The following is a 25,170-nucleotide window of genomic DNA, read 5'->3' as shown; positions in this document are numbered from 1 at the left end:
TTCTAATAGAACACAATGAGGGTGTCAGAATTTTAACTAGTACAGGCAGATGGGAGCACATTATTCTGAAGTTTAAAGTTGCATTGGCTACCTATTCACTTCTGGGCCCAATTCAAGTTGCTGGTGTTTACCTTTAAAGCCCTAAACAGGAGACCCAAATACCCGAAGAATTATCTCACCCTATGTCTTAAGGCATTCAGAAGAGTTTCATCTCCAAGTTCCTTTGCCAGGAGAAGCTCATTGTGTAGGATCTAGGGCGTTTGCTATGGTGGCACTCCATTGAAGCTCGACTCACACTGATGCCATCAATCCATGCCAGAGTAAAAAAATCTTATTTGCCTGAGCATTTTAAAGTGTTGATGCCAATTTGTATGGTCTGCTGTCTTTATACCTTAATTTGTTGTTATTGTGATGTTTTATGATTTTCTTACATATTGTGCCATCTTTTGTTTTTCATGCCCCTTGAGATCCTATCCTAGGATTTATTTATTTTTTATTTATTTATTTATTTATTTATTACATTTATATACCGCCCCATAGCTGAAGCTCTCTGGGCGGTTTACAAAAGTTAAAAACAGTGAACGTTAAAAAAGTATACAACATTTAAAACCTTCAAAAGCATTAAAAAAAAACCCAGTATCCATTTAAAAACAACAGTTCTGGGGAAGAAGATAAAAATATTTTTTAGTATATAAAACTTAAATAAATTGCCCATCATGTTTTGTACCCTTTCCACAAAAGGCCTTAGAGCAATTTTGGACTAGGTTGCCTGCTGCATCATGGTATACCCTAGTTTAGTTGGTTTCAGAATATGAATTCTGCCACTAAAGTTTCTTTCCAGGGCTAACTGGTCACACGCAAGATACATTTTCCAAATCCCACTGTTTGCTATAAACTACACACCTTCATTCATATGCACACCCCATTTACTACAACAGAATTTACACATATATTGGCCAGATTAGGAAATACCATGTGATTTCAGTGAGTCATATAACCTACATATCAGGTTAAAACTAGAACAAAGCCCCATTCTTCACAAGGATCTGGAGGCTGAGATTGAGGGAGATTAGAAAACTTCATTTCCCTCTGCTGCTAAATGGCTCATCTAATGTGGCATCTAGCAGCTCAACCAAGCACTTCTTAAATTTTAATTCATTTTCTGTTGTTCTGCTTTAGGATACCAGTTTATGGGACTGTGTGCGTAGCCCCACCCCAGGCCTGTTCACTTAGCACACCTGTTTACTGGATATATGCTGCCACTATTTGGTGTAAGAAAGGATGAAATGGAAACCAAACTTGAGACACTTGCATGATGTATCTGGTGCTTATGACATATCTGGTGCCTCCACTTAGCTGAAATGGCTGACCTTGATTCCAGAACATGCGATTCCAGAACATGCGATCCACTGTCTGTTACAGAACACATTCATTCCTGCTGAGATAACAAATTGGAAGGATGGTGGCCAATATCTTTTGTAATGATGCCTACATTATGGAACTGTTCCCCTAGAATTGCCTGATTAAGGCCTTGGCTAGACGAGGGGTTATCCCGGGCTGATACCCGGGATCGCCCCAGTGCGTCCAGATGACGCACAGGGGATCCCGGGCTCAGGCAGGGATGAACTCTCCCTTGCCCCGGGATAACGGGCACCACTTGTAGCCTTATATTTCTCGCGGTCTCAGGCCCGAGACCGTGAGTGTGTGGCCTGTTCCGCGGCTTTTCCTGGCTTCAGTGATTACTTGCGAGGAGCTGGGAGAAGCTGTGCCCATCGGGGCAGGGTGGATAGATCGGGGCGAGGTGGGGGGAGCAGCCAAATGTTTTTTTAAAAAAACAACTCACCCTTGACGCTCCAGCATTCGTGTACAGCAGCCCCTTTAAACCAAAAAGAAAATGTCGGACGCAATAGGGCTTTCCTTCCCCTTGTCAGACCTGACATGTGAATTAGAGCGTTAGCCCACGATACTTGCATCGCGGGCTCGCCCCTCCTCATGCCCGGATTTTGAGGTAAGTCTAGCAAAGGCCTGAGTCTCTTGTATTTAGGTAGCTGGCCAAGACTTCTTTCAGCCTAGCATATCTTTTGCTCTTCTATATGTAAATTCCCCTTGGCTATTTTTTTTAAAAAATATTATTGTTCAGTAGTACAGGTTTTAAAGACGTTTTACTGTATGTCACCTTGAACACCAGTTCTTTGGAAAGGCAGTAAGTTTTGAAGTTAAATTTGAAAGAATTCAACTAGTACTACTGTATGCAATACTATGGAGAGAGTTTCAAGGTGGGACAGGTTGCTTACCTGCAATGGTAGTTCATCTGTGCAGTCAGACATATGGGTTCTGTACCTGCACAGGGCCTGTCTGAACTTTCTAGAGCTGAATCATTTAGGCAAGAAGCCTGTCCTATCCCACCTCCTGTGCATGCTTAGAGGATAGCGGTCCTGTGTTTTCCCTAAGAGTGTTGCAGCAGCACCCCCAAACCAAGAGGAATGGTGAAGAACATATAACACCTGTAGCTGGGAAGGAGGCAGGATTGTGTTGATTGCACAGAGGACCACTTGAAGAACTACAGTTATAGGTAAGCAACTTGAGCTCCTTCTTCATGGTCTCTGTGAATCGCACATACGGGTGATTAACCAACCTGATTTGCCAAAAGAGGGAACAGGTACTCAAGTCAGTAGAGATTAAATTATTGCCTGTGCAAAGGAAGTATCCTTTATTGCATAAACATCAAAGCAGTAGTAGTTAATAAACACTGTAGGCTATGACTAGGTAGCAACCCTGCATAAGCCATAAAGGATCAGTTGAAACAGAGACAGCATATAACTGGAACACTTGCCACTTAAGAAAATAGGACCAACGTATACTGAGCTTCTGTGCCACCCTAAAACTGTTTCAACATCCAAAGCAATGGGCAAAGAGGATGAATCTGACAAGCTGTCTACTGGAGGCAGGTGAGATCTAGATGCTGTACATGGCCATTCTGCTGAGTGAAGAATGAAGGAGAGTGGAGTAGTGTTATCCTGACTTCTGATGATAGGGCAGCAGTGTGGCAAACCATGGTGGCCTGAGCCACCATGGAGTAACAAGAATGATGTTCACACCATCCCATCGGATCTTTGCCAACACCCTCATAATGAGGCGAATCAGGGGATTTGTATAGAAGGGTAGTGTCCCAACAGTACAGGAAAGCATCACCCAAAGAGTGGCATTCGAATCCTGCTCTGCTGCAAAAACAGTCACAATGGAAGTTCACATTGGTAGTGAAGAGGATGATTTGAGGGTTGCCCTATTGCTGAAAAATATTCAGGCAAAACCCTTTAAATCTGAAGGGGGATAAGGTTTGAAGTACCAGAACTGTTCATGGTAGCATCTCAGTAGGGAATCCCTCCTTGGTGACTTTTTGTCCCAAGGGTGGGGATGGTGAGCAAGAGTACTGACTTGTATGAGGCTCGTGTCAGCATGATCCCCATCTTCTCCTGTTTGAACAAAATAAATCAGAACACTTGGAATAGTATGAGTTAGGTGAGCCTCTTTTTGAGTCTGGACAATGACAATATTGAGGGGACATGTTCTGTGTTCCTGGCAAGGAATGGTGGAAGCGATGAGTATCATCGTCTGATATCAAGCCCATAATACAGACAGCATCAGGAACCATGGGGTATTCATGTGGAAGATTCTATGAGATAACAAAGGCAGAGGTGGTGGAAGCAGTGGTGGCTCTTGCTGAGGAACAGCTGGATCATCCTGAGGGACAGGAGATGGCATGGGTGTTGTGGGATACAAATCCCCATCCGCTGGTTTAGACTTCTTTTTGTTCCTCAGCTTGCCAGCCAAATTGTTGGTTGAAGAACACATGGGCTTGGATCTTCTTCATGATGGAATGGCCTGGTGTCGATAGGTCTGATGGCTTTCGAGTGGGAACTGGAGAGGGCTCCACTGATGGACCCAAAAGTGTTGATTGTGTCGACGGCTGGAATGAACCTGATGAAGATAGTACTGAAACAGAACATGATGCCAAAGCCATTGCAAGAGAAAGCATGCAACAAATGGAGAGTGGGCAGGAAGCCCCTATTGCTTTATCCTATCCACTGCCGGTAGGGCACATTCCCAAAGTACTGCACAAAGGTGGGAGGAATTATTTCGGTACGCTTGTTTGGCAAAACCTTGGCAGCGTTTGCATAATTCTACACATGGCCCTCACCCAAGCAGAAAGATTATGTCCATCAATCGGAAGAAATTTGCTCCCACAATCCGCACATTTACTACACATAGGCTGCTGAAGAAAACCACTAAAGTAGCAATAATCTCATGAGAACACTAAAATGCTTAAAAGAAAGAGAAAAACAAGAACAAAACAAGATAGAGACAAAGGTAGAGGGAAACAATTATTTTAACAAATAATGCTCAGAAAAAACCAGTAATTGAGTTGAGGAAAGTTCTCAATACTGATGCTTTGGTGGCCAAAGAGAAAACTGAGGGAAAAGGCAGGAGTGCCTCTAGGCATGCATCGGATTGGAGTAGGGTAGGTTCCCCACCTAAACATTTATGTTCTAGAAAGTCCCGGTGGAGGATCTGTGCAGGCACAGAACCCATATGAGTGATGCAGAGACCACGAAGAAGAAACACAGTTGAATTGTGCAATTTTACACATGTCTACTCAGAGTCCCAGGTGAGTGTGTATAGGATTGCAACCTAAGAGACATCATCATAGAAAATATCGAGGCTACCTTTCCAAATCAATAAAGCCAAGCATTTCCATGGAAAACATTTATTGTTCAAGAAGTTATTTACATTGGTTTATACATACTGAGAAATTTAGAAAGCTTCTATAAAATTAAAATAGTATACATATTTACAGCGTATTATACACAAAACATTTTATCCCACTTTCTTGAGATCTAAGCTATTATATAAAACATGCAATTTATGTCAGCACATCAGTCTGTAACATATATCTGAAGATGCTAATGAAAACATTATCTTTGTACAATATATTATTCTACAGAGTATGAATATATACATTGAAATTACTTTCCCACCTTAAAGGATTCCAATACTTTAGGCCTGACAGTTAAGATTCTCAATTGGGACAAGCCCGCATAATAACACACACGGCATTCACTTTTTTTGTACACATAGGTTGGTCCTTGTACAGAGTTGTGTGCACATGCCTGCAGACCCAATCTTTTCAATGGAAAAGGCAGCTCTTTCCATTGGATCAAATATTTTGCCTACATTCTGCAAGTGCAAGTTCCATTCATGTATGTTTTTTCAATCTGATGTAATGCCTATTGAACAAATACAAGGGTAACATGTCACTTGTTTACTATTACTAACCACAGTGATTTTGCTTTGTTTAAAAAATGCTTTGAAGTCACAAGACCCTTTTTATGATGCACTCACTTTGTGGATTAATAGAAGCAATAGTATAAAAGCAGACTTATTACCTACCACAAATTTAGCTGTTGTGAACAGTTTAAATTAAAAAGTGTTATCTTCCAAGTTACTTTGAGGCTCTTCATAGAGCCAATGGACAGATGGCTGAATTACAAAGGATTTCTTCCTTGTAGGACAATGTGTATGGCATAAATGATAAATGTTCTGTGACATATACATGTAGCTAAGCAAACATACACTCATTATATGTGACATTGTATAACGGTATTTCCACACCAAAGCGATGTGTATATATAGGAAAGTTACCTAAACAGTACAACAGCACTGAACACACACATACACCTGCAACTTTCATAAAGACAGAAATGTCCCATTCTCATAATTGAAGAATTCTGACTAACTGACCAGAGGTGGGGTGGGGATCTTAATTGTTTTCTGCAAACAAGATCCACCCCTGCCGAAAATACTAATTTGTCAAGATCATTTAAAAACATTTTATTTAGTCAGTTGTTTTGGACTGAAGTGCCAGATCCTTTGTACATTGTTCTACATACCTGTAATTGATTTTCTTTTAAGCACAAAAAATATTGCATTTTAGAGGTCATTGGAAATTAAGCACTTCCAAAAGGAACACTTGTGGACAGTTTTAGCCAGCGTAACTTCTGAATAACTTCAGCTACATTATTTAGGAGATAAGGGGTTTGATCCAGACTTACCCCTCTGTGAATGGAAGCTCCTCCTGGGATCCAGCAAAGGCTTCCCACTGGAGGAAGGGGCAGAGCAGTGATTTTCTGATTTCCCCCTTCCCCCTACAGCACCACCCTCATGCTGTACCCGAGTCCTCCAATCCTCCAGAACCATGTGGCTGGTGAGGCTGGGGGCAGCAGGCGAAATCAGAGAAAATCGCTGCCCTTTCCTCCAGCACCAGCAGAACTGCACTGACCACTTCTGGATTCAACCCCAAAATTTGAATAATAGTAGTTCAAGTCTCAGTTCTTTTGTGAAGACCCATCGCACAACTTCATCAATAATCAGCATCAAAATGCAGTGCAGTCTTCAAATCTAATTGTTCAATTAGGTTTTACCAGCATAGGCTTGTACACGAACTGTGACTGCATCTGGAGAGGACGGAACTTGCTTTAGTTATCCATGCTCTAGTGTCCAATACATGTTTGGGGAATCAACTTCCATCAGCCCAGCCAGCATGGCCAATAGTTGGACATGCTGGGAGTTGTCCAAAAAATAGGGAGGTTGGGGAAAGTTACCATAGCGACATCCAGGCTGGATTACTGTAATACATTCTACCATCAGGCTATCTCTAAAGATGTGGAATCTTCAACTAGGAACAAGGCAGCCAGAGGACTCGAGGGACTGGGCAAACCACGTCTTCCTCCCCACCCACCCCCATTTCTTTTTATTTTCTGTATCTGTGGAGCCCCGCAGATATAGATAATAAAAAAAAATTAAGGGGGGGGGGAGAGGAACGGCCTGTTCCTCTCCTCCTCCCCCACCCCAATTTTTTGTTTTACTTTTCCAGAGGCGCGGGGCTGCCCATGGCAACTAATCAGGGGGTGCCATGGGCTCTGGTGCCAAAAAAGTCGGGGCAAGCACCCAACATTTTTGGAGCGGAGTTTCCAGGGTTTTCCCCTGGATGGCTTCGCAATGGTGGCTGCGTCATGTAGATGATGTGCCCCTACCGTGAAGTCACCCTGGGTCAAACCCTTCATGTAAACATGCCCTAGGAAAAAATACAGGTTCAATTCACTATGCCTGAAGTCACAAAGAGCATGGAAAGGACATAATCCCCACTCCAGTTGTGTCTCTGTGTGCATCAGTTTGTTTTCTCCTGTGTAAGTAAATAGCCTCCATTCATTCGAATGAGGAAAAAAATAAGATCTTCCCTCCTCCGTTGTGGGATAGAAGGTAGGTCTAGCTAAGGCCTGTTTGGGAATTCCATAATTCATATGCGATAGTTTTCAGTAAGTGTGGTTAGACTGCAGCCTAAGTGCCCCCAACCAAATATACAAATTAAAACATTTTAAGCTAGGATGTGGGAAATTAAATATATTTCTGTGAGCAGAATAAGAATAATCAGTGGATATTTAGAACACAACATACTCCAATTCATTGGCTTGGAGCCAATCTCTGAATGCATCTTCCACTCAACCGGATTTCCCTATCCCCCCCCACTGCAGCCCCCCCAATCTGCCCTGAAGGGTCTTCCAACCCTCTTGAAAAAATTAGGGGGGAGCACATCTACCAATAGCCTCCCTTTCACTGGTAGAAGACCATTGGATAAAATCAATTTTTAACAAAAATAAAGATGCAATCCTATACCCTGATATAAAAGAACAGGTTAATGTTATAATGAGGGAGTAGGTAACACCATAGTACTGTTTTCTGCTTTTTATTTCAGAGGTAGTGGGAAATGAAAATTATATAGATTGGAATTGAAAACTTTCAAGCCCCTTCTGGAGTTTTAAACATTAGTGTACACTATTACTCTTTGTTCATTCAGTGAATCCTCCATGATTGAATCACTAACTCAACAGGTTATGTAGATCATGGCATTTCTCCATCACAGACTTTTTGAAGTGGTTGCACTTGTGCATAGAAAATCCCCAGATCCCTGTGTTGAGCAACTGCATACAAACAGCTTGCTGAAGACACTATGGGGAGGAATTTAAGCAGCCTCCACACAAGAAGGCCTTTTCATGCACACAGGCTGTCTCAACTGAGGCCTGAGACTTTTGATGTAGCCAGTGAGGCACTTGAAGTGAATGAACTAATCTGAATTGTATAGGAGGAGAAAAGCCTGCATTTTCAATTAGAAATAGGTTTGAGGCTTTTCCAACTTGCCCCATACTCTTATCCTCCAGGTTTTGCATCTATGGGTAAACTAGAGTCTTTCCACATTTTTATTGTTGCACTTCCATTTGTTCAGCTCCATTAACCTGATAGAAGAGGTACACTTATCCCATGAGCCATTCAAAAAGCTAATTTTCAAAATTTTGTCCATCATTCTTTTTCTAAGGCTGTACTTCCAGCTACACCTCAAGATCACTGCTCTGTACAGAAATATTAGTTTAGAAAATCTGTCTAGGGAACAGTTTCTTCAGACCCAATCTGTGTTCTCATGTGTGATCCAGAACACAACTAGAGAAGAAAAGCATTTGACATTGCAGACTGGTCAAACTCAAATGGAAAGAATCATGTGGGAGTGGGGGTTTTCAATTCCTTCTCTCCCCCACGCCCCCCAAAAGTAAAACATGAGCTTGGAGGAGCTTTTTGTTAAAAGTAAAAAAGTCCATCATATGTACACATACAAAAAGGCTTGATAGATATGACCCATGTTTTTTATTTACTATTGTATGCAATTATGTAAGAATATGGATGACATACATAAAACTAATGCCTTAAAATATTAAGCTTAATTATGTTTGGGGCAAAGAGACTATGTAAATGGAGTTATCCATGCAAATGGATAATAAACATCAAACATAACTAATTTTAAAAATCAGTTTAATCATACCAAAAGCTGATTGCTTTGTTATACTACAATACAACAAAAATATGCAAGCTTCAAGTAGAAATAAATTTATCATACTGAAACAAAATGTAGCAAAGTGCAAAACTGAAGAGGAAACACTACTGCTTTCCTCAGATTTAATCAAGAAAAATATATTTAAAATGCTATATTACAGATAAATACAACAAATACTAAACCATCTCTTTGGTCCATGTGTTCATAAATTAAACCAACTTAGGGTGCAATCCTATGCATGTTTAGACAGAAAAGTGTCCTACAACTCTCAGCATGTCCCAGACAGCATGGGCCATACTGAGAGATGTAGAACATTTTCCTGTCTAAATATGCAGAGGATTACACCCTTAATGTTACCTGTGGCTCTGAATAACTAAAGGATGCCTAGAATGTCATTGCTAGTTTAGAGTTCATTTCATGAAACAAGCTATTTATTTTTTTAAAAAAAACTAAAGATCCAGAAGAGTTTATCTTGAATAATGAGAAAATTTCAACTGCCCTCAAACAGTTGTTAGTAATTCAGTTAGTGGTCAAATACTGGTATTGCATAAACTTCACACTGGATTCCTTTAAGAATGCTTCTCAAGTATCATGTTCAACTATTTTCTCTGCTGAATTTTAAAGATTAGTGTAGATATCTCCTTCAATTCTTTTAGCAGCTGAAGGTATTGTGATGTCAATCATACATAGGACATTTCACCCTAAAGCAAAGCACACTACTGTAAACTTGCAAGAAATAAAATAGTACAAAGAAACTCACTCTTTTAAGATGAATCACTGCCTTAAGAACATTACTCTTTCCTTACACATTTCATTCAATTGAATATAGAAGAATATTGCTATCAAACACATTTTCTTGTTTACTTCACTCCTGCTTTATTATAAGAAATCAGTTTTGAAATGCAATGAATAACTAACTCTGCAGTCACTTCAAAATACAAGTTTGATGTGTCCTGTTCAAAGGCATAAGGCCAGAGATTTTTTCACTACAGGAACTCATTGTTTGTTCAAACATATGCTTTAATATCCATTACTGAACAGTGTCTGTAACATAAGATTTTCTTCACCATCGTTTATAAAAAAAGAGTTAATCATATACATTGATTTAATCTTTTTTAAAAAATCTCATCACTATGAGTGTTACAAGGCATGATCAAGAATTACTTCCCGTTGCAAAACAGTTTTGCTTAGTTCTTCTGAGCAGATACATTCTTCAGATGGTCATGCTCAGATCCTGTTATACTGTTGGTGCGAAATAAATTTTGCAATATTTTTATACCTAACCCAGCCTCCCACAACCTGGTGCCTCCACATGTCTTGGGACCACAACTCCCAGCATCTTCCTGCTAGACTGGCTGGGGCATGCTGGGAGTTGTAGTCCAACACATCTGGAGGTCTCCATGTTGGGGAAAGCTGACCTAACCTATAAATTATTCCAGCTTAGCCTTAATACTGATGGTATTTGTTTCAAGTGAAAACTGTTGGAGTTTTGTCAGAACGAGGCAGCCACAAACAACATAGGAAGGATGAGTCTCAAGCATGAAAATACATTTCTGCATATAGCCCTAAAGTCAATGGACTTAGAAATTTACATATACAGTCTTCATATCTGTCTTCAGTACTGGGGCCTGAGAAGTGCATGTTTTCTAGCATCATTAAATTACTACATATAACACTAGACATCAAACCACTTCACATATAACATACACAACAGCATCACATACCTATGTTCTGATGCTCAATAAAATATGGAAACCAAGACACAATTTTCTAACTACAACGCCCTGAAGATATATAGTGTTTAATACTCTGTGAACTAAGCATTAAACAAACAAACAAACAAACCGTCTGCATTGACATGAGTTGGGGTTGTATTTCCAAGGGTTCCCCCCCCCCCATTTTTAATGTTAACATCACTACCACATCAAGCTATATTATCAAACAATTAATCTAATGGCAGAGACAGAACAGCAGTAAAGTGGATGATGAGCTAGAAAATTCTTTCTAATATATACTCAAGGCACTAACATATACTCAAGAATTTCATACTACTGTTATGTTTAAAATGTACCTTGGTATTTAAGTCAAAATTACCTGGAACAACAACAACAAAATGAAATATGCTGATGTTTCTTTAAATACCTAGTATTAATGCTATTTCCATTCCCCTATTGCCTTGATTCAGAGCCTTGGGTTAACACAAAGCTTCCATTTGTGGCTATGGCCGACAAAGCTCTGCAGTTACACAACAATGGACCTCCATACAGGTCGTTGCAGGATAGCAGTCTATCACTACAAATATAAGAATGAAGAAAGGATAAAAATGAATGTCCCTTTAAAATGTTATCTCTAGACCAAAATAGCATTCATTTATTAGCTGATACGAATACAAATTGTGATGTTTACCAGAATATTTAGAAAGACTGTAGACCAAAGCACTGTGCTGTCAAAGTATTATTGCTGCAGGTATGATTTCTGTAGGCATTAACTTTGGCTATCATGACAGCCATGTTTCTACCTTCCTTCCAGATGCATATATAGACAGACTTCCTATTTTAAACAGAACATTAAAAGCTCTCTTAGCAAAGGGATTATGAAATTAAACCCTATCAACATCTATATTAGCAGCCAGAACAATGGAGCTGAAATAATAGTAAAGGCAGTATCATCTGCCTTTACTAAAGAGCCCTCATCTCGTTCTGAATATGCCTAGTTTGCTCCATGTTCCTAGTAAGGACTGCCACCCCATTCATGCAAGAGCAACTACAACCAGAGTAGATAAGGTGCTGCTGAAGGACGTGCAGTGGTTGGGCAGTGACAGCACCTAGGGATCTCTGGGGAAACGCTGAAATGGGTTCTCCAGCCACTGCCATCTATACTGGCTTCCAGAAGTAGGGAGCCTGCTCCTTTCTTTTAAATGCTAATACAGGCAATGGTGGGCTTGATAACGCATGTTTGTGAATCAGCCCAAAGGAATGTTTTATTCACTCCTTCCCTATACTTACATCTGTCCATTTAGACAGTGTCCTGTCATTTCTAGCCATTCACTCCATAATATTTTACAGTAAAGAGATTACAGTCACACCACCACTGCTCTCATTAAAACAACACTCACAGAACATGTCTACCAGAAGCTAAGCATATGAGAGTCACATATAATCACCCTTGTTGGGAAATGCAAAGATTTCAAGTCGTCCCCTTTTCGATACTGACGTTTTCCTGGAATAATATTTCTTTTCTCTGTATCACATATAAAAACTGCCTGGTTTTCAGTTTTTCGAATGTCTTTTGTCACAGTTTAGAATAGGCCATGCGTTAAATGTGTGCTTTTCAGGACATGGCATCTACTAGTCTTAAAATGAAATTACTGGATGTTCAACTGTAACAACAAAGATCAATGCAACTTGTTTTCTTATAGAAAATCATCAGTTATATTTAAAAGTTTATGGTACACATATGACAGTTTTCAAACATCGTTTCAGAATAATTTTTGTTTCGGTTTGCAAGGTGCTTTTAATCATCTGACCCATGTAACCTTTGTTCAATCTGTGACATGACTTTGGGACATACCATAAATTGATAAAGAATTGAAATACAGAAATAAAATGACTGAAGAGCTGGTTTTAATAAATGTGGTGCATGTTAATCAATCTCTTCATGTTGAGCTCCTATATAGGGTCAATCACATTCATGTTTTTACCAGTGTTGCTTCAACTACTGAATCCCAGCAATGCTCACATATAAATTCAATACTCAAATATCTCCCCACAAAAACATTCTGCATTGAGAGGAATTCAGTTGTTATTATAATAATAAACAAGTGCCTTGTTGGTATACCTGAATTTTGAAACTATGTTTGCAGCACTCAATGACTACACATTTAAATGGTCACACTATTAATTAAAAAAAAATCAACTTCACATTTGGCACATTTATCTCGTCTTCAGAAATGCCCCTGTATTTTCTTCAATACTGTTACAAACAATGATCAAATCACCAACCATTTGCCTGATTAGCAGCTTGACAAGGTGCTTTGTCTTGCAGTTCTCCTAAACTGATCTCACCTTGCCTGTGACAGAGGCACGTTAGGTGCAGTGCAGTCGTGTGTCATTTTTGGACTCTAGAGGGAAATACTTTCTGAATGGATGGGACCTCTAGTTTTGCAGACCACATGCCACACATTTCCCTCACAATTCAAATCCATTAGCTATTGCAGCCACTTCTGGAAAGCTTCACTGCAGAGTGTTTCCTTTTATAAACAAAGCTTTCACAGAAGATTCAAAGCGTAGCAAGAATCCTTGAAAATGAAATAATTAGTGTCAGTACAGTCTGCCCAACTCCAAACACCAGTGCTTCCAAAGGAGCCATGCTTTTCCCAGCTACTCTGTAAATTCCAGCTACTGCTGCACCTAAAAGGTACAAAGGGAAAAAGGGTGATGTTACCACAAGATAGATCAAAATACTTTTTATTCAGAAGTCATTACAGGGCCCCAATTCCCAAATGTTAATGTTTTATTATTTCACATTGAACACAACACACTAAATTTTATACCTCTATCACATTAAACATGAAATGTAGTTTTGCAAACGCATTTTACTAAATTGTAGGATTACACTCTCTGAATGTATACAACCTCCATAATTTTGGGGCATGATCAAGATGAAGTTAAGTACCTAAGTCCCATTCATTTGAATGGGAGATATATAAGCACCTGCTTAATTCTCTATTTAAGTAAATAGGATTTAACATGCTTATCTCTGGTCAGAATGTGCCCTTTCCATTTAACAAAGTAGTAATGTACAAGCCCTGTTCAAGGTTGACACACAAATGGCCTGTTTAGACAACACAATAAGTCATGGTTAAGCCACTAACCGTTTTGCAGCAAATGGTTAGTGAGCATGTTTAAATCGTGGTAATGTAGCCACCATGGTTAGGAATGGTTCACACGACATGTTAACCCATAATGTTTAGCTCAAGATGCTTAACTACCATGGCTTAGTGTGTTGTCTGAACAGAGTCAATAAAGTATTGAGGCTATTTGAGGACATGTTAATTTTGCTCTCCATGAACTTTGCTAACAGAGAACTAAATTCTGCAATGACCATTGCTAATCTGATACCAAGAAATTTACTCAATTGCATGGACTCAATCTAACTAATCTAAATTCCCTTGAATCCGGATCTTTTCCTCCATTCTCCAATTCTTCATAACTTTTCACTCTTCCCAAGGTACTCTACCACAGACATGGGCAAGGCAACAAACCTTATCACACCCCATCCACCAAGATACTATGGCACGTATACTTTCAAGCTGCTAGATATGCTCGATCATAAAAAAATTTTTTGTCTTGGTCCATGCACACAACACTTTCTCTCCCCCTTTGCGACATACCTGAATGCAGTGCAGATATTTTCAATTACCCATAGCTTCCCATTTCATCTGCATTGGAAAACTACTGCTACCAGCTTTGGAATAAACTAGAATCTTAATCAAACTTTATACAAAGGCTTTAGGTTCCTGGCTTGTTCCAAAGTTTGGAAAAATGGGAAACTATGGTTAAAATGGAGTCTTTAGCATTACACTCAAGTGCAATGCCAAGGGAGGACAGAAGCGGCTGCATGCATAGGCATAAGACTTGTTCTTATCTCATCAATAAGCCAAGATATGACTAAACACAGCTAATGCGTGGAAGACTATGAAGGTTTAGAGCATTATTTAATAACTGCATACTAATAGTTTGTCTAAATTTAAATCAGGAAATGCTCTTTACATGCCCATGTGAGCCTCTCAAAGGATGTGTCAGCCAAAGACCACAGAAAAGTATCTGAAAAAGTTGAAGAAAATAAAGGTATAGGAAAGAATATCAGAAACATTGGATAATGGAAGCATGCATAGGCACTGTACTGATGAATCTATACAATGACCCAGGCACAGAGGGGGCTGGTTCTCTGTGTTCATGATGTCAGAGCCACTGCAATGTAATTCCTTCCCATACCATACTGGTAATCACTTGAAAGGATTCAACAATGCAGCTAGCTCCCATCCTAGTGTTGTGCAGCTCCGCACAGGAAGGAGCCACTCCTCTGCCCTTTCTACATCAACACAACAATTGCATTTTTCAAAGGAGCAGAATTCCATTCCTTTATATTCCTCTGCCATTATAGATGCTGTGAATAACTTATTGCATATTATCCTATTGTATCATATTTCATAGTGTAAAGATGACCCTGAAGTTAAACAAAGCTTCTCCGAATAAGAAGTTTTTAAAAGGTTCAATATTTGGAGACAATTCAATGACAAAGTGCTGTAGAATCACAGAATTCAGTGAGACCTTATCTGAATAAAGTCATTGAAACAGACCTTCTAATATGAGAGAGGTTAACAAAGGTTTCCGCTTGCTCGTGAAACACATTAAATGGTGTTGGGTTTTGTACACAAGATGCTCATGCATAACAAGACCACAGCACTGAAAAGCAGCCATGATTTCATTAAGTGTATTACCAGAAACACTTACTTTATCTACATGTTTGCACACATGTTGAGGAATTGAACATATACTGTACAAACACACATTATTTAGTATGTTAAATGCACTAAAGTGCCCTTAGTCTGCCATCACAAAGTATTTCATCTACTTGGGAAAGAGGCAGATTACATTATTTTTCCCCAGAAGCTATTCTAACTGTGAAAGAAGCATTGTTAGTTTCAACAGCTACTGCCAACAAACATTAGACTTGAACAAAATCCTAAGGAGGATCTAAGTGCAGCAGATTTAAAGAAATTCTTTTAGAAAGAAATTCCAAAGGGAAAGGTCTGTATTGAACAAGGGGCATGTCTACACCTAGGAAGGGAAGGGGGAGGATCTCATGATATGCTGATTGTGAGATACTCTCCCTGGATTCACACATGGTGCGTGTCGTCCAGGGAGGAAGCAGGACATTGTGGCCGCCATTATTTGGGGGGGGGGGGAAGCAACGGGGCCCGTCACACAAGAGCAAGGCCCTGCTCCATCGGAAATGTATGTTAAAACAACAACAACAACGACCCCAAAACTGCCCCCCAAACCCACTCCCTGCCATCCCAGGGGTGGCAAAATTGCTGCCACCCCTTCCCCTGATGGGCACAGAGCTGCACCATGTGGCTCTGTGCCCATTTCTGGTGCTGTGCTTACTCACAAGTAAGCAGACACCAGGAAGAACGGGCACCCACACGTCCCGCAGTTTCAGGATGGTCCCGGGACCATGGGAAAAATCGGGATAACTGGGGAACCAGTTATCCTGGTAAAATTGAGGGGTTGTTCCTGGTTGACCCTGGGATCCCCTGTGGGTGGTGTGGATGCACAGGGAGCTTCGGCTATCGGGCGGTATAAAAATGCAATAAATAATAATAATAATAATAATAATAATAATAATAATAATAATAATAATATAGAGTTGGTGTAGACATGCCCAAGGTGTCCCACTGACAATTAATAATTTCTTTAAAAGCTGTTTTATCCAAAATACCAATGAGAAATGTGCATGAAACATAAAAATGACTGGGCCTTTATTGACTACAAATTATTGGTTGGTATTAATACACTTCAGATACACTCCAATACATTTTAAAATAGTTATTCCCATTTCAATAGGCTTATGGTCTAACCCTTAGTACTTACTTTAAACTGTAGAACTACCTGAAGCTCAAGTGGAATCTAACATTGGTGAAGGGCACCAGACCATAAAACAATACCCTGCTGACTATAGAAACCCCATAACAGCAAAACCAATGTAGAAGGTTATGCTGTCATCGTACACCTAAGACAGAGATGATGGCTCTCAGCATGCTGCACAAAATTTTAATTCTATTTTCCTGTTGCCAGAGTTGCTCAAACTGTCGTACACAAGGGTCGTATACTGTCGTATTATCTATCATTATTTGTGAATTGATACAGTTGTATACTGCCCAAAGGCAGGGTAGAAGGATTGCTGCAGCAACATCAATAGCTGTTGATGTTTGCATCAGGCATACAGTGGTGATGTGGAGTCCTCTTTGGCCACACAATTCATCCTTTTGAGGCTGAGACTGTAGTTCTTTCATCCCAATTCACTGAAGTGGAAACACCAACTTTAGCCTTCAGAACAGCCATACAAGAAAATACAAAATATTTAATTTGTCTACTCATTTGTACCTAGAAAACATGACTACTTGTGTAGTGAGCCTGGTAAGCTATTTCTCTAAAGGAATTATTGGAAAATAAGTAACTGTAATGCTGCTACACACCAAAATAGTGAGAAAAATGAGTGGTTATTTCTGCAACAGAGCTCTAGATATACAGTAGTTATTGGGATGAAAGCCCTTCAAATGATGGCAACAGGAAAGAATCTCCTCTTCCTTCTAAAGTTAAGACATTATAAGAAAAATCATGCCTATCAATTTTATATAGTCTTTTCCGTCAGCCATTGAATAGCAAACCAACTGTAAGCCTCCCAACAATGAAACAGTATATGAACAGTTATCAAAATAGCTAATAGTGGTCTTCAAAAAGAGACATAGCTGTACTTAAACATTTTAAGACTTACTGGTTATCATAGCTCCAGTTACAGAACCCAGAAATCCAACGCTGACCACAATGACAGAGATTACTCTCCCTTGCCTATGCCTTTGCAGCATCACAAACATTAAAACTCCTGCAGCACCGTGGACAAAGAGAGAGGAGAAGAGAGCCCATAGGAAAACCCAGTACCACATTTCTGGAAAAAAGCAATCAAATAGCAGGTTAACATTTCTGAGGACGTTTTTCTTGGTTAAAACAAAGAAAAATATACTAATATAGTTTGAGTAATTATAAAAAGATACAAAACCATGCACAAAACTCTTATCTAACAACTCATTTTTATTATACTTGCTATTATCTTCTTCACTGGCCATTTCTTGAAATTCTATGCACAGTTCAGTGTCAACCAATTTTATATTTCTAATTGTTATTGTGAACCACCCAGATTACTCTTTTTTTAATAGGTGGTATACATATTAGGTAAGTAAGCAAATAAGTAAATAAATATATTATCAACCTTAAACACTGCATGAGTAAATTAACACTGCATGAGTAAATTTTGATCTGTGCTGTATGTATCCAACTATTCATGAACTATTTCTAAGAGATAGCTAAAACTAATATTTTAGGCAAAGAAATATACAAGATACTGGCCCAGTTTGCACTCAAAGATAACCCAGGTTTTTTTAAAAACAACAACAAGAAGAAGAAGCCTGGGTTATCTTGAACAAGCTAGGATGCTAGACACCATGGCTCATCCTTGCGTTCACCTCCTGTCTGCAAAAGCAGACGGGATGTCTGGGTTGTGTAGCCATTCTGTTGGCAGTGGGAATAATTGCTCTGCGTGAACTAGCATGATACTCATTCACAACCTGGGTTGCTGTTGCATGTGAACTGGGCCAATAAGTCTTCCTGAGGTTTTACTGGCAATTCAACTCTTAAAAAGTGGCAGCTTCAACTTCTCTAAAATGAGCAGGATACCAGACTAAGGAGATTTCCCCCAATGCTAAGAACATTTTAGTTATTAATGTGTTGCCTTTGAATGATGCCAATGTGAAAGCAACAGTATTTTTTTTTTAAAAAAATTGAAGACTGAAAGAGAGTTACGTAGGTGCTGACCAATTTTAAAAAGCAGAAAATTAAAAGATCTATTTGTATCACTTTCTGAAAATCCTAAGTCAGCCTTCTCCATCCTGGTGCCCTCCAGATATTCTGAATTTCATATCCACTCAGCTCCATCAGATGAGCGTTTTATTACACGCTCATTAATGGGCACTCACGGATTTTTGCAGGTCCCTCTTAAGACATTGGCTGCCTCCCACATGCCTCTCACCCCTTCTAGCCTTCTTCGCACAACAACAAAAAATCCCAGTAAGTCCGTTTTATTTTAAAGACAGAAGTTGCCGAAATCTCCTGTGTGCAGAAGCAGCACGATCAAAACGGCCAAACGCGCCAGCAAAGAAGCAACGATAAGGAAACATGATTTTCCCCAAATGATGATGCTCTCAGACTCAGTCAGCATGGCAATGGGCAGGAATGCTGGGACATGTAGTCCAAAACAACTGGAGGGTGTCAGTTCGGGGAAGACCGCCCTAAGTAACCAAAATGAAGTTTCTAAGACATATTATACATGTGCTGGATAAAAATAGATTTCACTCTCAAATGTTAAATGCAACTACATCTGAGAAACTTTAAAAGTGAAAACTAGTTAATAGAGGGTGGACAGACTGTTTCTGAAGCAGCAAATAGTCAAAGGGGAAAGAAATAGTTGCACAGAGGAAACAACTCTTAAAACCATGATTTGCATCTTACAGTCACACTTAGATCAGTCCAAAGACTGTTTTAACAAAAAAACATTTTATATCATGCAGATATCAATTCTAAAAGTTCTATAATTTAGTTTATTAATTTAGTCTAGTTTATTTTTGCCTGATCTGTTTATGAGTAATTTAAATATATCCCTTGTATCCCCCTCCATAGAGAGAGCTTACAACAAATACACACTCATTATATGTTGATCTTGCTGCAGAGGGTACTTCCTAGATTGTAGTGTACCCTGCTAAATACTTTACATCTCCAAATGTGTTGACTAGGCATAAGAATTGAAGACAACTTCCAGAAGTGTAGCCCTATTAATCTATTGCAGCCTTCCCCAACTTGGTGCCCTCCAGATGTATTGGACTACCACTCCTATCATGCCCAGACAGTATGACCATTGGCCAGGCTGCCTGAAGATGATGGGAGCTGCAGTCCAACACATCTGGATGGCATCAAGTTGGAGAAGGTTGGTCTATATTGCAACAGATGGTATCTTAAAGGCTAACTGATAAAATATGGCATAATCTCTTGTGGTTTCGATCCTACTTCATCAGGTGGAATGGAAGATGAGAGCCCAGGTAAGTAAATGGAAAGCAGTGTGCCCTCGAGCAAAATAATAACTTTACATAAATAAAAATTGGATCATTGTCAATGTATTAAACTAGTAAAAAAAAAGAGTAAATTTAACAATACAAATGATTAGAAAAGCCACTGAAAATAAAACAGCATGTATCAATGTATTTATATAAATCTGCTGTGGACTATTCATGAATTGGTAAGATAATCTTGTGCTACATAGCCTTTCAGTGCAAAGTATGATACGTTCTGGTTGTACACATACTTTTACCTCATCAATGATGTGAGGTGAGTTCCCAGGGAGAAGGAATTTTCAGTAGTTGTACACCAATTATGGAACAAGTCTTCCCAGAGAAGTTTGCTTGACACTATCCCTGTGGTCTCCTCAGTGCCAGGTGAAGATTTTCCTGTTCAGCCAGGCCTTTTAGATAATTCACATAGTCTAGTCCTTTCAGTTCTAAAATCTGTTGTTTTTAATTTTGGGGTGCTTTCGAGTTTTGTTGTCTTGTTCTGTGTTGCTTGTGATTTTATGGTTCCATGTTCCATTTTATTTTTAAGTTGTTTTTATTCTGTTTATTGTATGCCTCCCAGAGAATTTTATATTATGGTCTGACATATAAATACTGTCAATAAATAATAAAATAAAATAAAACAGATATTGCACTAGTTAGTGATTAGGGTCACTCTATTCTGAAAGTATTGGAACCACATGTTCAATACTGATTTTCTAAAATCTAGGTTAGCCCAAAACCTGAACCTTCTTTTTTAAAATAAGGAAATACTGATGCTACCTTTTCTACCTACTACTAACTTAGGATATCTTCAGATATCATCCAGGCAGATCTTTATCTCTATCAAGCTTGGAACAGGTAGATGCTCAATACTTATACAGCACTTTTACGAAGTGCTCATACTCATGGAGCTTCACGCAGTTGTTCTAACTACCATCAGTACTATTATTACAGAGGTGGAACTCAGGCTAAGAATATAAGAACAGCCTCGCCAGAGCAGAACAAAGGTCTATCTAATCATGTACTCTGTTTGTGATAGTAGCCACCCAGATGCTTCTGAGAAGTCCAGAAGCAAGGAATGAAAACTCCAAGCTCTCCTCCATTGTTTGTCGCAGTACCATCTGAGGCACCCTATGGCCTTAGCTAGACCACCGGTTATCCCGGGCTGATACCCGGGATCAGGGAGGGATCATCCCTACACTTTGGGCCCGGTTTTTCCCACGTCTCGGGCTGAGCCCGAGACCATGAGCGTGCAGCACATTTCCATGGCTTTTCCCGGCTCCGTGCGATTACTCGTGTGGAGCCGCGAGCTGTGCACGGGGTGCAGCATTCCTCAGGAGTGCTGCACCCATTGGGGCTAGGGTGGGGGGAGTGAGGAAATCACTTTTTTTAAAAAAAACTACCTTTAGTCACTCCAGCGCTCGTGTGCAGCTGGCCCTTTAAAAAATTAAAAAATGGCAGGCACGATGCCTCTCTTCTTGAGGCCATCGCACCTTGCGTGTAAATGAGGGTGAGATCTCGCATTATTCAGAATGCGAGGTCTCCCCTCCTCTCCCCCAGATTTTCAGTTAGGTCTAGCAAAGGCCTATGTCTGAACCTGGACGTTCTGTTTAGATATCATTAAAATCGCCATTGATGGACCTATCCTCCCATAAATCTGTCCAATCCCCCCAGCCAGTGGCCATTATTACATCTTGGGGCAGCAAATTTCATAAGTTAATTATGCACTGCATCCATGAATTTATCAATATTTTTCATTAAATGGCCCTAAGGAGAAAAAAATCTACCCACTTTCTCTGCACCATTCATAATTTTATAAATCTTTATCATAAACTGAAGATATTGCAGAACTCAAATAGTTGGAGGGCCTAAAATAGGATGCCATTTGCTGGATTCTCACACCTTTATAGACTAGTTTTGATTTAACCATGCAGCAGCATTAGCACTGACCTACATGAAAATTTTTCATTGTCCTTAAATACAACTCGCTTTATATAAAAAAATATTCTTAGTTTCTCTTTAACATAGGCAGATAATAAATAAACATGGTAAATCAGAGCTGACTTACACAAGTTGCTGCCATTTCAACTCTTTTACAATCACTACTCTTTAAGCCATATGATCTTTCCAGATAGGTTTCATTAAGTTCATGGGACTTTTGGGATAAAATACTTCCTCAGTTACGATACATTTTCAAAATCTTTGATTAACTAAATAGGCCAATAAAGCACAATGGACAAGTATCCCAAAGAGACACAGCATATCCACCTAGAGACTTATTCTCTTGGGGGCTTCATGCTTTTAATTTAGTAAGGTAGCACAGAGCCAGAGCCATGAAAGGTGTCCCAGAAAAAGGGGCAGCTTGCCTTCTCTACTGCAACATCATAGCAAGAGGGCAGTCACCTGATTAAAAAAATTTAGCTGTTTAAACAATAAATGATTAAATTGCATAATTTTAATCTGAATGGTTCTAAAGAAAACACACATTTTGTGTGCATGACACATACTTGCAACAGAATCTGAACAAGTTTTCTTCTGTGGTGTAATACAGAAGGCCAATGCCTTTCTAATATGTGTGCCAATTGTAGTTTCTGTAATTACAAATGCTTTTGCATTAATAATAATTTATATATTTAAAAGAAGTTTTCTTCATCAAGAGGGGAGGCATCTTTTTAGTTAACCAAAAAGTTCTTAATTGATGCAACACCGACCAGAGAGTTGTGCAGGCAGCATAGACCAGGTGCCTGTCAGCTACCTCCTGTGCCTCTGACAGCTGCCTAGCCGTACTGGATAAGGGGTAGTCAGGCCATACACATCTAAACTGTAGGTTCACAGCTCAGAACAGGTCCCGGAGAAATGCAAGTACCGCCCTCCCACAGGACATTCTAGCAATGAACATAGGAACACAGGTGTACACAGTCAAGTCCCTTGTCAGTTACATGGCCCTACATAGAAAAGGCACCCGAAAACACCCCACAAATGCAAGCTGCAAGGGCAGGGCTGAAACCTCCAGCACGTTTATCCTAGACCCCCCCCCAACCCCAAATTATCCTAGAATCCCGTATTCTCCGTTTGCTTGTTCTTACGACCCATAAGCCTCCCCCCACTCACCTACCCACCCACCCACCCACTTCTAGGTACAAACGTAAGGGCATCAGACTACTGCACAAACTAGCCTAATACGGTCTACTCTGACTGGCAGCTGCCATCCAGGGTGTCTCCCGGCCATTCCAGCCGCGATCAACGGGAGATGGAACCTAGGAACACGCCGTCACGGCAGTCAGCCCCGCCTGAAATTCACGCCTTTCGACGCCTCCACCACAATCGCGCTGTTTGCTACCCACCCAAAAAGGCCTCCCCACGCGCCGCGCCGCCCCCCCCTCCCCGAGCGTTACCAGTGAGGTGCCGGAGCGAGGTGCCGTGCGCCCACAGACTCAGCACCTGCTGGACCGACAGGTTGATCATGCTGTCTCCCGCCTCCGCCTTCATCGCCGCCGCGGTGGAGTCGGCCTGGCCAGCGCTGTCGCTGCTGGGCCGCCACCCGGGGAGTCGTGGCTGGCTGTGCCGCCGGTCTCTGGGAAGGAGAGGCCGAGGCTGGGCTCCCGGGGGGCTGCTGTGGGCCGAAGCGGCGCGGATGGGGTGGGCTCCCCGCGGCGGGGGAGACATCGAGGACGGCAGCGGGACAAGCGAGGGGGAGGCGGCGGCGGCGGCGCTCGCTCTCCACCTCCCACCGGTTGTGGTGGTGGGTGCTGAGGCCCTTCTCAGGGCTGGCAGGCGCAGAGAGTCCCGTGGTCCGGGGCCGAGGAGGGGAATGGAGAAGGGGGTAGGCGCCAGGCGCCGGCGGCGCCGGCAGCAGTCGCGGCAGCAACGGCCATCCCCGCCCCCTTCCGAAGCCGCCTTCTCATGGCCCCCTCGGCCGCCAACCTCGGGGGAGGGGGCGGGAAGGCGCGCGCGAGACACAGGCAGCGAGCAACCGCCTCCTTTTCCCACCGGCCGGCCGGCCGACCAACGGTTACTCCCTCCGCGTGCTTGCGCGCGAGGCACCACCTCCACCAGCCTTCCCCCAACGAGACGCGGGCGCGCGCGCGTACGGCACGGCTGTCGTTATTGGGAAGCGCGCGCGCGAGCGCCCTCTCTCGCCGGGAGGTGGGAGGAGAGCAGGATGCGTGGCGCGCTTGCGGGAGCGGCGCGGGTATTATACGGTTAGGAAGTCCCGACTAGGTGCATGTGTCCACTCACGTGCATAGTTGAGGTTGGTGGCTCCGACTGGGCTACGAATCCATTCTGGGTTTCAGTCATAGCCAGCCAAAACTCTAAAGGAGCTATCCAAGGCGCTGAACCCCAGCCCCAAATAGGTTCAGCACCTTGGATAGCTCCTTTAGAGTTCTGACTTACTGTGACTGAAACCCAGAATAGATTCACAGCCCCACAGAATTCGTAGTCACCAAGCCTCCTTGGGTGTATGGTGATCGCTTTTGAGCCGCAGTGGCTGTCGTCTCGCCAGCCAGGGCCATGGTTTTCACTTTCTCTTCCTTTGCTATCCTTTGGCCTTTGCTAAATCACTTTAGCGTGTATGATGATGGTGTCAGAATCCCAGTGTTATGAGCTGCTTTGCTTTTTTAATGCAAGTTATGTTTGTGAAACGCTGGCTACCTTGGCTTCTCTGCTCCTGGTTTTGTTGCTCAGTTTTTTCCTGTTTGAAAACAGGAAGTAAACAATGAGCAAGAGGGCCATTCAGTTGGGCATTATAATCACGCTCAGACACAGCAGGAGAGAGCAGTAACCTGACTTTTCCTGGTTTTTCTTGCACCTTAAGGAAGATCAGAAGGGACGGTAGGCGTGCAAGAGGCAGAGGATGTCATGTGAGGGGCCTGCGAGAAATCCGTGCAATAAAACCCTTGTCAGATGGAGCTCCTAATAAAGACCAGGCAGACACTGTGCTTCTTGTTCTTACAGTCAGCAATAAGCATTAGAGTCTCTAGTCCACCATGAAGTCAGTGGCGGCACCAGAAAAAACAATTCAGGGCGGGCACAGAAGGGGCAAAGAATATTTCTAGGTGGGCGAGCTGTGTCCCACATATTAAGATCTTTGAAAGAAAAATAATGGTATATCTCACATTAAATATATATTTTGAAATAAATAATATATTGATTAGTTTATTTTTTAAAAAAATATAGCATATATTAGCCAAATTCAAATTAGTGTAAGGTAAAATGCTTTCAAACAAGGTAGAGTCACTACACAAGCATTTCCTTGATGTACAGATTAAACAGACAGAACATTTTCTTT

The 25,170-nt window shown here is 41.2% G+C and overlaps 2 protein-coding genes across 2 annotated transcripts in view; both read right to left on the bottom strand.

The window, feature by feature from the left end:
• SMIM13 (small integral membrane protein 13) overlaps positions 1 to 25,170 on the bottom strand; it is a 312,816-nt gene that overhangs the window by 96,721 nt on the left and 190,925 nt on the right. The window lies entirely within an intron of this gene.
• Positions 5,353 to 23,408, bottom strand: TMEM170B (transmembrane protein 170B). Its single transcript, XM_063130365.1, has 3 exons — positions 23,276 to 23,408; positions 17,501 to 17,671; positions 5,353 to 13,347 (listed from the first exon to the last, which is right to left on the bottom strand). The coding sequence occupies exons 1-3, from the start codon at positions 23,367 to 23,369 to the stop codon at positions 13,217 to 13,219; spliced, it is 396 nt and encodes a 131-aa protein (XP_062986435.1). The 5' UTR covers positions 23,370 to 23,408; the 3' UTR covers positions 5,353 to 13,216.

The sequence above is a fragment of the Elgaria multicarinata genome, chromosome 7 (assembly GCF_023053635.1).
Source record: "Elgaria multicarinata webbii isolate HBS135686 ecotype San Diego chromosome 7, rElgMul1.1.pri, whole genome shotgun sequence".
NCBI lineage: Eukaryota > Metazoa > Chordata > Lepidosauria > Squamata > Anguidae > Elgaria > Elgaria multicarinata.
Note: the sequence above shows the minus strand (reverse complement) of the source record. Positions and strands in the feature narration are given on the sequence as shown.